General features: G+C 43.4%; 1 protein-coding gene across 1 annotated transcript in view; it reads left to right on the plus strand.

Moving 5' to 3' along the window:
* Window positions 1-16,251, plus strand: part of MIPEP (mitochondrial intermediate peptidase) — a 188,627-nt gene that overhangs the window by 86,618 nt on the left and 85,758 nt on the right. The window contains exons 15-16 of the mRNA XM_055136792.1: window positions 8,593-8,667; window positions 13,940-14,059. Of these exons, the coding sequence (XP_054992767.1) occupies window positions 8,593-8,667; window positions 13,940-14,059 (195 nt within the window). The remainder of the gene's footprint in view (window positions 1-8,592; window positions 8,668-13,939; window positions 14,060-16,251) is intronic.

Here is a 16,251-nt window from a genome sequence, read left to right on the forward strand (position 1 = left end):
TGTCCCTCTGGGACTCATTGATTCTTATGTTATTCCTCTTGAATTCATCCCATAGTCCTCTTGCTGTTCCTGAGGTCTTTTTTCATCTTCTGTTGTTCCCTGGATGTTTTCTGCAGCTCATCTTCAATCTCTCTGATTCTGTCTTCAGCTATTTTCTCTGTACTGTTGAGGGCACCTGTGGTAGAGTGTGCTACAGTGTAAGTAGAGGAACTCTGGGACACTGCTATTGCTGCAGGCATTCAGCTGAAGGTCCACAAAGTAGAAGACAGATGTCAGACTTTCAGGACCCAAAGCATGGGATACATCTGATTTAAATATTTCTGCAATGGGAACTTTTTCTGATTAATACCAGTCTGTTGTGTTATATGAACTGCACCTTGGCAGGTGAAGGAATTCCTCTCTAAAAGTGAGAGAATATTTTTAGTAGGGGTTAAAGACAAAATTCTGTGGTAGACAGTAAAAAATGGAAGATAGACTAATAACACTTCAGTTGATTTTGACCTGAAGACTTTCGAATAATTGTCATGTTGATCTCCTAAAAATTATGATCTCCTAAAGCTGGGTGGTCTGACGAGGCATATGTGTTTCATTAGCACATGATGCCACTTTATACATAAAAAGAAATATAAACAGGAAACTGTGGAAGTGCTTGATTGTTAGGTGCCACACAGAGCGAACTGGTCAGTCATAATTTGTTTCCTGAGATTTAGAGATAGGAAGCATGTTCACAGAAAATGTAGATAAAATGATAAAATACCAAGTTTGTTAAAGTCAATGGTCAATGGTTAGTTATAATAGTAAATAGTGCTGGTTACGGTTTATTCAGCGTACAGGCTGTGTCCTGTCTAAAGAAAGCATTCTGTGAAATACATGCCTTGGTGTGATGGATAGCTGAGTGGTTGCCCTGCTCAGACTCCCCCAGACGTGGCTCAGGCAGTCAAGCAAGGCCTTGGCATATGACTCGGGCAGAGCTGGCAACTGGAGCAGGGTTCTGGGTTTGGCTCCGGGTGCCGCCCATACCGGCCAGACTTCAGCATGAGGACTGAATTGGAGTCACTAAGAACCACTTGATTGTCTGGTGAAATTTTTAATTGGTAATTTTTCTTTTTTGGGGTGTGTGTGTGTGTGTGTGTGTGTGTGTGTGTGTGCGTGCTTGTGTGTGTAGAGGGGTGGTTAACATTGCTCAGGGCTTACTCCTGGCTTTGTGCTCGGGGATCACTCCTGGTGGGGCTGGGGATCGTGTGGGGTGCTGGGATCAAACTTGGGTTGGCTGTATGCAAGGCAAATGCTATAAGTGCTGTCCTGCCATTTTGGCCCTCTTAACTTTCAAATCTAGAATACAGTGTTTAAAAATCACAGCTGTACTCTTTATGTTGACTCCTGGTGTAATTGATTTATTGTTATTTTGTTGGTTGGGATCACACCTGGCAGGGCTCAGGGCTTATTCCTGGCTCTGTGCTCAGGGATCACTTATGGATAGTTCTGGGGACATTTTTTTCTTTTTTTTGGAGAGAGAGGTGGGGGGTGTTTATTGTAAATCTGACAAGGTGAGAGTTGAGCCTCCGTGACTCTCTCCTTTTGATACTCACCGTGCTTCCATGGGTTTGGGCCTTGTTGATTCAGGTTATCTTCTCCATCATGGGCTGCTAGGACCAGAGCGACCTGTTGAATTTGACTTGTGGTGCCAGTACCTGCCATCTACAAGGCCTTGTCCAAGGCACTAAAGCAGGGAATCTCTCAGGGCTTGTGGCCGCTCTTCTCTCCCGACCCTCCTGCTGCGCCACGAACCACAGGCCTTTGTCTCAGGGCTCCTGCTCTGCCGTGAGTGTCCAGCTCGTCTGCTGCGAGGGCGCCCAGGCCTGGCTGCACCTGGGCTTCTCAGCATGTCCCCCCTGCCGGTCACTGCCCACAGGCTCCTTTAGCCTCTGTACCCTGGGGCGGCAGCTTCCTTGGGCAGTGGGGAGCCGTGGCTCTGCTCCTGGCCCGGGTCCTTCTGTGAAGGCTGGCTGCCGTGTGAGGCTGCTGCTTCTGTCCATTATCAGGCTCTGTTCTTTTTGGAGCGTTTCTTCCAGCATCTCTCAGGGCAGCTGATTGACTTTCCCACTTGGAATCTCTCACATTTCCACCTCTGCCTCCTCCCCAGCCCTCCAGCTCTCTGTGGGTCACTGTCTCTGCTGGAAGTTCCTGTCCTGTGTCCCTGTCAATCCTGTGCTCTCTGAGGATGTGTGTCACTGGGCCACGAAGCGCAGCCTCCCAGCTGTGCTCCTCTTCCCCCGGCTCCCTCCCTCCCTCTGTGTTGTAGCCAAGGAAATATTTCCCAGACAAAAATCTGACCAGAGCTTTAGGCTCTGCAGGCCAGATTCCTGCTGCCACACGCTGTGGTACTCAGGGTTTAATCCCCGCCTTGTCCTCTGGGATCATTCCTGGTGGTGCTCAGGGGATCCTCGGCAGTGCCAGGAGTTAAATATGGGCCAGCCCTGTGCAAAGCGAGCCCCTTCATAAAGCGAGTGTGGTATCTCTCTGCCCCAAGCCTCTTCTTTGCAGAAGCTAGTTTTTTCTACTTGAAATGCTATCTTCGATGGCCTAGTGCTCGCTTGTGTTTGCAAATTTCACTTCTCCAGTTCAGCCATCCCAGGTTATGCTTCCCCACACTGCGTTCCCTCTGAACACTCATTGGAGTGGCAGCTCTGTGAAACCGTGCTGGCCTGTGGAATGCCACATGTGGGACAGACCAGGTGGGTCTGTCTGCCCACTGTTTTCTCTCCCTTCTGCTGACTACAGAATGTGCCTGCAGTAGTTGTCATTGCTTTTTGCATATGTGAGAAAAAGCCAACCTTCCACATAGATATGTGTTTTTGTGTGTGTATACAAATGGTTTACTGAATATTTAAATCCTTTCGGTTAAGCCCATTTTATAATATATTACTTATAAATTATATTTGTGGGTTATAGCTGTTACAGATAGGGAGTCCTTGGATGGACATGGGCAGAGTCCGTTGACGGGGTCTGGAAAGGAATCACCATTCTTAGATGCCACTAGAAACAGTTTGTGATTCAGGGGAGGTACTCACAGGGCCAGGCACATGCCCTCCTGCAAGAACCCCAGGTTTGTTCCCTCAGACCACAGAGGCTCTTGTGGCTATTGCCCAAACACTGCCAGGTGTGCTCCCTGTGCTCCCCAGTAAGCATCATGGTAGGTTAAGAGAAGCGATTCCTAACTTCAATCCTCAGCGCTGACTTTGAAGGATTGAATACTTCTCTGGAGGAAGTAGTTGCATCTGAGGTGGAAAGTGCAGGGGAAACAGAATGAGAAGTAGAGCCAGAGACAGGCTAGGCTCGCTGCCACCTCTGAGCCCTTACTCATCCATAAGCAAAGACGAAAGTGTGGGAAGTGGCGTTTCCTTCTGGCCAAGTGCAGTGAGTGCTGTTGTGAACACAGCCGAGATTCAGGCTCCCTGCACCTTGGTTAATGCAGCACTGGTCGGGTGGAGAGGATCTACTTGTTTGGAAAAAGTTGTGAGTGAGTGAGTGAGTGAATGCCATCAAATAGCTTCAGCCAGGAAGAGCCTATCTTGTCTTTGTTCCAGAAATAGCTCGTCTCCCTGATCTCTGGCCATCAGCAGTGTCCACTTCAAGGCTTGGCCCCTCTCGAGGCTCTGCTGACAGCAGGTTTTTGTTTGTTTGCTTGCTTTTTTTCTTAGCACCAAAGCATATTTTAATTAAGGCATGCATACAATTTTTTGGACATTACTACTACTACTACTACTACTACTACTACTACTACTACTACTACTACTACTACTACTACACACTTAATAGAATTAGTAAAGGGTAAGTGTAACTTATACGGAATGGGTCAGATAGTATTGTCAAGGTTAAACTTCTGTTAAATTCTGTTAAACTCAATTAAATAAGGTTAACTCTGTTAAACTTCTTGTGAAGGGTTAATTAAAAAGCAGTTCATGCATCTCCCATCCCAACTGGTTCCCCCAGCCATCATTTTCTTAGTGATCCCTTCTCTATTCCATCTGCCCTCTCCCCTCCGCTCATGAAGCAGTCTTCCAGCTATGGGGCAATCCCCCTGGCCTTGGGTGTCAGCCTCATGTGATGTTATTCTATACTCCACAAATGAATGCAGTTCTTCTATGTCTGTCCCTCTTTTTCTGACTCATTTCACTTAGCATGATACTCTCCATGTCTATCCATTTATAAGCAATTTTCATGACTTCATCTCTCCTAACAGCTGCATAGTATTCCATTGTTCAGATGTACCCAAGTTTCTTTAACCAGTCATCTGTTTTAGGGCACTTTGATTGTTTCCAGATTTTGGCTATTGTGAACAGTGATGCAATAAACATATAAGTACAGATGTCATTTCTACTGTGCTTTTTTGCAGCCTCGGGATATATTCCCAGAAGTGGTATTGTGGGGACATATGGAAGCTCAATTTCTAGTTTTTGAAGGACTGTCCATATTGTTTTCCAGGAAGGCTGGAGCAGCCGGCATTCCCACCAACAGTGAAAGAGCATTCCTTTTTCCCCATATCCACGCCAGCACTGGTTGCTTTTGTGCACTGGTGGAGGGATGGGTGTTTGATCATTGTGTTATTGTAACCCAAACATGAAAGCTTATAACCGTCTCATGGTTTCACTGTCATTGTTATCCTGTTGCTCATCAATTTGCTCGAGTGGGCACCAGTGACATCTCCAGTGTGAGATTTGTTGTTACTGTTTTTGGCATATTGAATACAGCACGGGTAGCTTGCCAGGCTTTGCCGTGTAGGCAAGATACTCTTGGTAGCTTGCCAGGCTCTCCGAGAGGGGCAGAGGAATCGAACCCCGGTCGGCTACGTGCAAGGCGAACGCCCTACCGCTCTGCTATCGCTTCAATGATGATTCAATAATTTTTTTTTTAAAAAAAGCAACTCAAATACAGCCTGAGTCTTGCCAATGTAGGTTGTAAGCTGAAGTCAAAATTCTAGAAACCTGAGCATTTCCATACAAGTTGTCAAAGAGAAGGGGATGAGGGGATAGGGGGAGAGACAGAGACAGGGAGAGAGGAGAAAAAGGAGAAAGAGAGAGTGAAGAGAAAGGAGAGAGAGAAGAGAGAGGGAGAGAGGGTGGGAGCTAGAGAGAGGAGAGAGGGTGGGAGAGAGAATGGGAGAGAGGAAAGAGAGCGAGTGAGCGAGAAAGAGAGAGATTGAAAGATTGATTCTTGTTTCTTGTTTGAGGATGTAGGGATCCCTACACAGGGAGCCTGGAACTTCCTGTGTAGGGATGCCCTGGCCTCTCAGTGGTCCCAAAGTGTCACCAGGCTCCTTCCCAAACCCACCCCTTCCTTAGCTCTTGAAAGCCCCTTAGCTGCCAGTCGACCTCCCTTACGACCAAGTAGGAGAGCGGCAAAGGTCTGAGCCGTCACCTGCACAGCACAACCCTCAGCTCAAGGAATGCCTGCGTGCTTCCTTCTTGTCCGCGCTGGGCTGGACACTGTTCTCAGGCGCAGGGAGAGCAGGTGTGTGTCCAGTAGCTTCCAGACCCGCAAGTAGAGCCCATTGTCACTCCCTGCTCACTCAGCCCTGCGGTTCCCAGGCCTCAAGACATGTTTCTTGTCTCTCGTGTGGTGTTGTCGGGAAGAGCTTCTCAGCTTAAATGATAAATGCAGTTGTAAAAGGTAGAAGCTTTGCTGATTAAACCTTGTTACTAAGGATGTCACAGTAGAGCAAAAATCAAGTATTTTCCCCCAAAAATGATTTGTTTCTAAGAAAATACGTGATGTTCTACAATTAGACCTAACTATCCTCAGAGATAAAACTTAAAAGGGACACTATGCTGAGTGTTATCCAATTCTTGCAGGATGGGATATAAAATAATACACAATTTGTAGCTTTGGGTTTTTGGTGGGATATCATTTCAGATTCATTACTCTAGTGCCACAAATTATAAATGACTCCTTGGCATTTTAATCTTCTATTCCTTTCATTTGTTGTGATATGGACTTCATAAGCAATAGGACACTTGAACCAGGTAACAAAGTAACAGACAAATTTACTTTAAGTAGTTAAAAAACTTTAAAAATTTGTTTTGGGGTCCTACCTGGTGATGCTCAGGGCTTGCTCCTGGCTCTGCATTGGGGTCACTACTGGCAGTCCTTGGGATCATATGTGGTGATGGGGATCTAACCCAGACCAGCCTCGTGCAAAGCCAGGGCCTTCAACTCTTTACTGTCTTTAGTAGATTTTAATTTAATTGTATTTTATTAAACATTTTTTTAGGTTTTAAAACTTTATTTGCATATTTAAAATTGTCCATTCCAATGTAATCAAACCCTTCAACAAAAAAACCAAATGGCCCTCAGACTATACTATTTATAGCCTGCATTTTTGAACATTTTGGACATACTTTGAACAAGTATCAGGTCCCAGCCAGCTCATTCCTTCCCCTAACGTGCGGGTGGTGGGGGCAAGGCCCACATGGTCAGTAGTTCTTGGAATCTGAAGTGTGGGAGGGGAGGGGCTGTGCAGTCATTCACCTTTATTTTTTTTTTATTTTTATTTTATTTTATTTTATTTTTTTTGCTTTTTTGGGTCACACCTGGCGATGCACAGGGGTCACTCCTGGCTCTGCACTCAGGAATTACCCCTGGCGGTACTCAGGGGACCATATGGGATGCTGGGAATCGAACCCGGGTCGGCCGCGTGCAAGGCAAGCGCCCTACCCGCTGTGCTATCACTCCAGCCCCAGTCATTCACCTTTAGACTTGACCCAGCCTCTTGCAGCTTACCAATGAGACAGCTGAGAAGGTAAAGTAAGAAAGCAATGCCCATGGAGGGCGCAGTGTGTGTGGGCGTTCAGTCTGTGATACTGGCACTTGCTTCTCTTGTTCAGCTGTTTCTTTCGAAGGCAGCAGGCTTTTCCTCCTGTGTTTCTGTCTTCTTCAGGAATTTTTCAGTCTCGGCCATATCAGGCTGGTCAGACCTGGTTGAAGCCAAGGAAGGCGAGCAGACACGCATATGCGCAGCTGTCAGAACAGTGATCACCGCAATGTCTAACTATTGTTTTCATTAGAGTTTTAGATTTTAAGGTTACAGTAGTCAAGTTTCTGGTACTGAGATACAAAGATACACCCTATCATTGCCACCAGATCAAAATGCTCTCACAGACTCTGCCTGCCGTCCTTGTGTCTGCTCTGATTGGACTTTCCTGCCCCCAGTATCCTCCATTACTTGTTGGTGGCAGTTATGATTTGGGTGTATGCTTTTATGTCCCTTAGCACCACCCGTGTTCCAGACTCGCCACCCGGGTCCCCAAATTATGTGTAGTCAACCTGATCGTTCTCTTCCCCTCTCTCCAGCCCAGCACTCTCCTGTCCACCAGTGTCCAAGGACTCTCATTGATGGCTATTGTCACACACTTGGTCTGTTTCCCCTGTATGTCACAGCTGAGTAGAACCCTCCGGTATTGGTCCTTCTGCCTTGGCCTTATTTCTCACAGCATGATGCCCTCCGATTCCATCCAACTTGCCATGAACCGCATGACTTCCTTTTTCCTCATGGATCTTGTAATGTTCACTGTGTATATGTACAACTGCTTTCCTCATTCGTCTGGTTAGACACTTGGGCTCCTTCCATGTCCTGCTATAGGACTCAGTGCTGCCGTGAATGTAGTGTGCCCATCACCGTATCACTGTCACTGTTATCCCGTTGCTCATTGATTTGCTTGAGCGGGCACCAGTAACGTCTCCATTGTGAGACTTGTTATTAGTGTTTTTGGCATATCGAATACGCCATGGGGAGCTTGCCAGGTTCTGCCTTGCGGGTGGGATACTCTCGGTAGTTTGCTGGGCTCTCCGAGAGGGACAGAGGAATCGAACCTGGGTTGGCTGCGTGCAAGGTAAACACCCTACCCCCTGTGCTATCGCTCCAGCCCATTGTGCACATACCTCTTCAAATTAATGTTCTTAAGGTTGGGGTAGGTACCTTGAAGGGGGATACTTGGGTCAAATGAGTCCCACTCTTCATTTTATTTATTTTTTTTGAAAAATCCCATATTGTCTTCCAGAGACTGGACCCGAGGACATTCTCACCTGCAGTGAATGAAGGTTCCTTTCAGCTCCACCCCTGCCAACACTTGCTCCTAGCTTTTCTTATATGAGCCATTCTCACTGGCGGGAGGCAATAGCTCATCATTGTTTTGCTTTGTGCTTCTTTGATACTAATTGATAATAAATACTTTCTCATATGCTTATTGGTCAATTGTATGTCTTTGTGGAACTATCTGTTCATCTCTTCCCATTATTTTGAGCTGAGGTCTGTGAGTGCTTTATAGCTTTAAGTAGTTAGTAAATATCAGTGTTGATAAGTTCTCTCCACTGTACTGTATTTTCTTTTCTTAGTTTCTACTTCTTAAAATTTAATGGAATGTCTCCCTCTTTCTTACCTGGTCAATTAAATCATTGTAAAGATCTTTAAACTATAATGAAATACTATTGTTTTTAATTTGTATTATTTTATGCCTGCCTGCCTCATTAGCATGTAGTACATTGTACATTGAGCTATTAAACAGTTTACTTTATTTCTTTATTTTTTTTTTTTAGTCACTGCCCAAAAATATGGTGTCTCGACTCTGTGAATCTAAAAAAGTATGTGCAGCAGCTGACATGCAGCTCCAGGTATGTCTGTCCCTTTGTTTTCAAATGTTTCAGAATAATCACTCAAAACAAATGGCAAACCTTAGATTCTGGCCAGTGTGACACATTCCTGTATTATAATAGTTATGTGTCTCAAAACGTCTTTCATTTGAGTTCAAAGAACTCGCCCAAAATAGGCTCATGTAGTCTTCACACTATTCTGTGAAGTAGTTGTTAAATAAGGTTACTTCCCTTTTTCAGCTGGGAAAATAAAAACTTTAGAAAAATTACAGTCTGCTTCCAGATCCTGCATTGCAGTCACTGAGTTTTATGTATTTTTATTCACTTTGTATCTTTTTTCTAACTGTGGTTTTAGATGCACAGTTTAAACCACAAATGACTTATTTGTTTTAGACACATTCAGAACCAGTTTTCCAGGTTTCCATATAAAGAATAGAAAAATTATGGGTCAGGTCTGCATGACACCAGATGTTTGGTTTATTTGTAATTACTGACATTATTAATGGGATCTTACTCAACATCAGGTCGTGAGAGTTATATAAACAAATTCTAAATTTATCTTTCCACTATTTGAGCAATACTCTATAATGATTCAGTTACTTGTTTTAAAAGTATAGCTTGCGCGCGCGCACGCACGCGCGCGCGTACGCACACACACACACACACACACACACACACACACACACACCCTTTGGTAATAGTTACTATATAATGATTCAGTTATCTTTTTTAATAGTATAACTACTAACATATACACACACTCAAAAACAGTAATAATTACTATATTATGATTCAGTAATACATTTTAGAAGTATAGTTATACACATATACACCCTCATGTTGTAGTCAGTTATTATAATGACTCAGTTACCTGTTTTAAGAGTATAACTACTAACACACATAGACACACAGACACACACACCCTTCTCCCTATCCCCATTCCTCACTCCATCTAGTAATTACAAATAAACTTTCTTCTAGATGTAGAAGAAAGTTGGACTTGAAGAACTCTTCAGTTATTTTGGCAATTTCTTTAAGGCATAGTAAAGGAAAATTGCCTTGCAACTTCCACAATAGGTTCTGGGGTGGACATAATTGAAAAAGATTCAGAAAGTTCTAAGGCACTTGTTTTCATTCTATTATAGTACTGAATTAAACAACTATGATTATATTGCTTTATGGTTTAGTATAATTTTAGTATAATTCAGTCCTTACAAAGGACGAATAAGTTCTGGGTGTGTAATACCTTAAAATAACAGTGTTATTGAGAACAATGCATCCTGTCAACACGGTCATGAGTTTACATGTTTGTGTTTATTCAGTCTTTATATCAGCATGAATCAAAAGGAGTTTGATTTATTTGAAGAAGTAATACTATTTGGCAAGATTCCTTTGATTCTCTAAACAGCTATAGTAGAAATCCTACTTTTTATTTGCTCATCTATTTTGATTTCTGGGTCACAGACCTTGGTGCTGGGTTGCTTCTGGCCTTGTGCTTAGGGAAGCATGTGCTCAGTGCTCCGGGAACTTGTGACCCTGGAGACTGAATACCTGGGGCTCCAGCCTGCAAAGCCAGTACCCCACTCTCGCTGCCCTCTCTCCCCTGCCCAGAAATGCACCTTTTCCTGTCCGAGTGCTAACCAGGCCTGACCCTGCTTAGCTTCTGAGATCAGACGAGATTGGGTGTGTTCAGGCTGTGGACTTTTTTTTTTTTTTTTTTGGTTTTTGGGTCACACCCGGCGATGCACAGGAGTTACTCCTGACTCTGTACTCAGGAATTATTCCTGGTGATGCTCGGGGGACCATATGGGATGCTGGGGATTGGACCTGGGTCAGCAGAGTGCAAGGCAAACGCCCTACCCACTGTGCTATCTGTACTATTGCTCCAGTCCTGAAATGCACCTTTTCAAAGAGCTTACTCTCTAGCTTTCTCTCTGAACACTGGTTCGCATCATCCCCTTTTCGGGTGTAGGGGTGGGGGTCGGGGCCAGTCCCTGGGCTCTCAGGCCCCTGACCCTTCAGGCCTCCCTGGCCCTAGATGCTCTTTGGGGAGTGAAGATCAGTAGTGAATTTTCCACTTCTCTCCTTCTCTGAGAAAGAGTAAAAGGGAGGGCAAGTGGTGGAGCGTGATGAGGGTGTGGGGGAGGGTGACAGAGACAGAGGCTGGGGGAGGGGAACTGGAAGAGGGAAAGGAAGACCTGGCAGAGCGGCAGGGTCAGTAGCGCACACAGCATGCTGGCAAGCTTGGCACATATAAAGGGGGAAGAGGAAACTGTTCCTTATTTCTTGAAGGGTGTAGACAGTCTGTTTGACTGATTTGGGGGCCACACCTGGTAGAGCTCAGGACATACTCCTGCCTTTTGGGCCTCATCTAGTGTTGCTCAGGGCTTATACCTGGCCCTGTGCTCAAGAGTCACCCCTGACGAGTCTCGGGGGACCATATGGGGTGCCAAGATTGCCAGCTGCATGCAAGTCAAGTGTTATTATCTCTTCAGCCCCAGTAGAAAGTCTTTTCATCATTATTATTTTGGGGGATGGGGAGTGTCTTTCTAGCAGGTTTCTTTGTTTCACTGTCTCATCCATACCTTATTTCCCAGGCGAGGAAATGGGCTCATAGCTTTAGAATTGTTTGGCTTATCAGAAAATGAGTAGGAAGTAAATGCATATGCAATTTGTTTGGCTCTGTTTTGCTAATTTATAATTAAAATTAAAGTTCATATTTATGCCTTTCATTTGTAAAAGGCATACTGGAAGCAATAAAGCACTTTAATTCTATTTGTTTATATATTTGTTTGAGGTTAGAATTTGCACTTCAAATCCTAATACTTGACTCTTGTTAGAATATAGACAAGCTGAGTAATGTTAGGTCCCTCAGATTCTCTTTATACATTGTTACTCATTATAGAAGGTAGGATGAGTAGAACTGTATTTATCTGTATCTTTAGATTACCAGTTGGAGCAAAGCAATATTTATATTTAGGAAATGCCTGTATTTTTCTAGGGAAGCTTTAAATTTTTCTGAATAATATAGAGCCATAATTCTGTATTTAGATGAAACCCGAAGCTAGGGGTCATTTACATTTCTCTTCTTTAAAATTAATTTTTTTAAATTGAATCACTGTGAGATAGTTACAAAGCTTTCATGTTTGAGTTTCAGTCATGCAATGATTGAACACCCATCCCTCCACCAATGTACATTTTCCACCAACCATGTCCCCAGTATCCCCCCCCCCATCCCACCCCTCCCCCTGCATGGCAGACAATTTCCCTCTTTCTCTCTACTTTTGGGCATTATGGCTTGGAATACAAATACTGAGAGGCCATCGTGTTTGGTCCTTTATCTACTTTCAGCACACATCTCCATCCCGAGCGATCCCTCCAACCATCACTGACTTAGTGATCTCTTCTCTATTCCAGCTGCCTTCTCCCCAGCTCGTGAGGCAGGCTTCCAACCATGGAGCAATCTTCTATCTAAGATAATCCTCATCTTTCTTTCAAGTCAACAGCTGCACATGCTCTACAAATTCTGTTTTGAATAAGAATGGACTGAAAACATAACTGCATGTTTTTTTTATTTTAACACGCAGTATTTAATTTTCCTTAGAATAAAACATTTTCCACTCTCACTTCAGATGACTTGTCCAGTGCTAATGGTCAAGTTAGATGTTGGTGCATCACAAAAGCAGGTGTTAGCTTTACTTTGGGTTTTCTACATCCAGTTCAGCTTGCAGAACTTTGTGGGCAGCTGATTTTGAGTTTAAACTTTTGGAATGCTTTTATCACCAGCTACATTTTGCCGGCCAGTGGCTCTCCCCAGAGGGGAGTGAGCTTTTCTTTCCCTACCTGGTGAATATACCACTGGTGTTTTTTCTGACACCAGGCATGGGGGCTGACTTGCCCTTAGTTCAGACATCCCAGTGCTACCCCAGAAGCCTTTGTAACGTCTGTGCTCAGTGACCATGGCTTGCTGTTTTCCCCATCCCCCCACCTGGAAGTGCTTTCATCTCTTCTCAGAGCTAGCCAACGCCCATTTAATTCTGTTACTTAAGATACAGCAGCTTTCTAGAAAGAAACTAGTTAGGTTGGCTAGAGTCAGAGGGTCACAGGTATATTATACCTTTTCATATTTTCAGCAGTATAGTTCTCTCTCTCTGTGTGTGTGTGTGTGTGTGTGTGTGTGTGTGTGTGTGTATCCATCTTTAATAATGCAGTTTCATGATGGGGTGGAGGAGTTAAAAGATCAGTCAGTTCCTGGTGGAGTCAAGGATTCCTGGAGTGTGCTTGTTCTCCTTTCTCTGAGGGTTTTCTCGGTATGCTCTGTACATGCCAAGTTTGTTGGGGTATAGAAATAGTCCTCTGGTGTGTGAGTGCTTCTGGCTACAGCAGGACTTCTGCTCAGCTCCTGGCTTGCCTCGGCTTCAGAGTCATCTGCTACATTTGTTGCACTAAACTGTGATAAGAGAATTGGCACATGAATATCAAGTGTTTAATATAAGAAGTGGTTTGAGTCATTATTTAGAAGTTATGATGTTTCTGTGGCCAGAGATGTACCATAAAAAATTAGCTCTTAGGCTAGAGTGATAGCACCACAGGTGCCTTGCATGCAGCCAACCCGGGTTCGATTCCCAGCATCCCATATGGTCCCCCAGCACCGCCAGGAGTAATTCCTGAGTGTAGGGCCAGGAGTAACCCCTGTGCATCGCTGGGTGTAACCTGAAAAGCAAAAATAAATAAATAAATAAAATTAGCTCTTATTTATATCAATTATCCTATGGCAAAATTGGTTTCACTGTTAATCAACCTGATTAAAGTTTCCAAGGAGTTACTGATGTTAAGTAGGACTCACTTTCTGTGTATATATGCCGCATGTACATATATTTTTACATATAAATGTATACATACACAGTAAGTAGAATTACTGTTTTGAAGACACAAATTTAATTTGTACTTTGTACATAAAGAATATCTTATAGGGCAGGGGTGTGGCTCACTAACCAGCACCTGTGTGAGGTCTTTGGCTTTGGTGCCAGCACATCACACATACATGCCCATGTGCATAAACACAATACATTAGAGGTAAAATTCAACATTCCTGATATTCTCAATCATGAAAAGGTTGAGAGCTTGCCTTTTCATAATTAACATGGAGTTTGATATACAACCCCAAGTGTTTCAGAATACTTTTGGATGTTTTCAGCTGTGATTTGTAATTACTATTGTTCTAGTAAACTTCTAATATATTAGGTATAAGGATGGGCTACCAAGATTAAAAAGATGTTTTTTTTCCGTCTAGGTCTTTTATGCCACTTTGGATCAGATCTACCATGGGAAACATCCTCTGAAGAAGTCAACCACAGACATTCTCAAAGAAACGCAGGAGAGGTTTTATGGCTTACCCTATGTTCCAAATACTGTGAGTCTAACATTTTGATTCTGCTGTGTGCTAATGAATAGCTCTACTCGTGTATTTTTGCTGTGAATTGGGAGTGATTACCTTCTCCCTGAAATACTTGAATTTCTTCAAATGTGTGTTGAAGTTTCACAGAAGGCAATGCTAGAAATAGGCTGATTTTGTATCTCCAGCCATATTTATATGTGCATATTTTCTTTTTAAAATTTTTTTAATTGAATCATCGTGAGATATAGTTACAAGACTTTTATGATTGACTTTCAGTCATACAATGATCAAACACCCATCCCTCCACCAGTACACATTTTCCACCACCGATGTTCCCACCGGTGTATCCCTCCCGCCACCCTCACCCCATCCCACCTCCTGCCTCTGTGGCAGGCACCTTCCTTCTTTATTTCTGTCTACTTTGGGGCATTATGGTTTGCAATACAGATACTGAGAGGCCATCATGTTTGGTCCTTAGTCTACTTTCCACGCACATCTCCCCTCCTGAACGATCCCTGTAGCCATCATAGACTTAATGGTCCCTTCTCCACCCCTGCTGCCTTTTCCCCCATATGTGCATATTTTCTTTCTACTAATAACTTCTTATTAGGCTCTTGGGAAATAAGGATAAAAATAATCTGCAATTAGCCAGCATTCTTTAAATTTTTTTATAATGAAAAAACAGTTTACAGTAAAAGATGAATGTGATTATCAGGTCTTTAGTATAAAGATAATAAGCATTTATTGACCACTTATGTTCATAGATGTGCTACATATACTGTCTCTGGTAATGCCCTGTCCAAGGAAACAGCAGGAGGAAACGCACCATTTATTGAGTTATATGGTCCCAAATTTATGTGTTTATACTTTAGGATTTTTAAATTTTATGATGCTGTGAAAGTTATATATATTTGATAGAAATAACACTTTGAATTTTTATCTTTCCCTTGGCTAGCAATATTTGTATTATACATCCTGCTGGTGATACTGGATTGTGGAAACAAGCCACAACTCACAAACAATCATACACTCACAAGGATAGACAGTACTCAAGTAGAATGTTAATAGGAAGACTGCCAGCACTGATGTAGACAGCCAGTGCTGAAGTTTACAATACTGTGGTAGACGCTTAGTAGCCAGAAAGATGGCTGATACTGAGGTAGATATTAATACTCAGCAAGACAACCAGTGTTCAGATAGATGAATAGTACTCAGGTAGATAAAAAGCCAGATAGATATACAGTACCCAGACATACTCAGGAAGATAGCTAGGGCTCAGGTAGGTTGTTGGTATTGTTTTGCCACTGTGGGTGCTCAGAGCATGTTTAAGAAGACTATACTAAGTGGTGACATTCAGTAGTTAGGTATACCAAAAGCTGTTTGAAACATGGGGCTTGAGAGATAATACACAGGTAGGGTGCTTGCCTTGCACACAGAAAACCTGGCTTGGATCTGTGGCACCTGTGTGGTTCCTGAGCTTCCCAGGAATGACCCCCGTGTGCACAGCCAGCGGTGGGCCCTAAGAACCCCTGGTGTGTATCTCCCCTACCACCTCAACCCGCCCCCTCTCCCCCCAAAAAAGCATAATTTTGAGCTTAAGATATTTCCAATTTACCAAGGGATTACTTGTCTGTAAACTCACCATAACTTTAAGAAAATCTGTACAATAGATCTTTATAATAGTTTCACAGATAAATTCCTAATTTACCCTTAAAACCATCTATGAATTAAGTGGTTTTATGCACATTATTTACCATGCTGGTAGTAAGAGATTGAAAACCGAGTGTCTTAAAGTTACACTTTTTTCAGGCCTCAGAGATTCCTGGAAGGAATCAAGGTCTGGTGGAAAGACTGTTGCCTGGTGCAAAATAGTTGTAGGTGATTGGGAAAGTCTGACTAATATATATGCAGTTATTAAGGGGAGTTTATGGAGTCTTACAAGTGAAAGAAGCAGTTTATCTGGTTTCAGGTAAGTCGGATCTCACTCTTCCATTGTATTGTCCAACTTGTTTCTCTCCCCTTCCTCAGTTACCTTTACCTCTGTATTGGTAAGGAAGACTGCTTTATGTGGTAAGGGCCACCAGTAGGTCCAGGCTGATTTTCTTGTGGCTTGTGAGCACTTTAAGACAGAAATCCCTTGAGACTAACACCCAAAGACAGTGGGAACCTGGACCGGAAGGACTGGTCATGGTTGGAAGCTTGTCACA

This window comes from Sorex araneus, chromosome 1, assembly GCF_027595985.1.
Source record: "Sorex araneus isolate mSorAra2 chromosome 1, mSorAra2.pri, whole genome shotgun sequence".
NCBI lineage: Eukaryota > Metazoa > Chordata > Mammalia > Eulipotyphla > Soricidae > Sorex > Sorex araneus.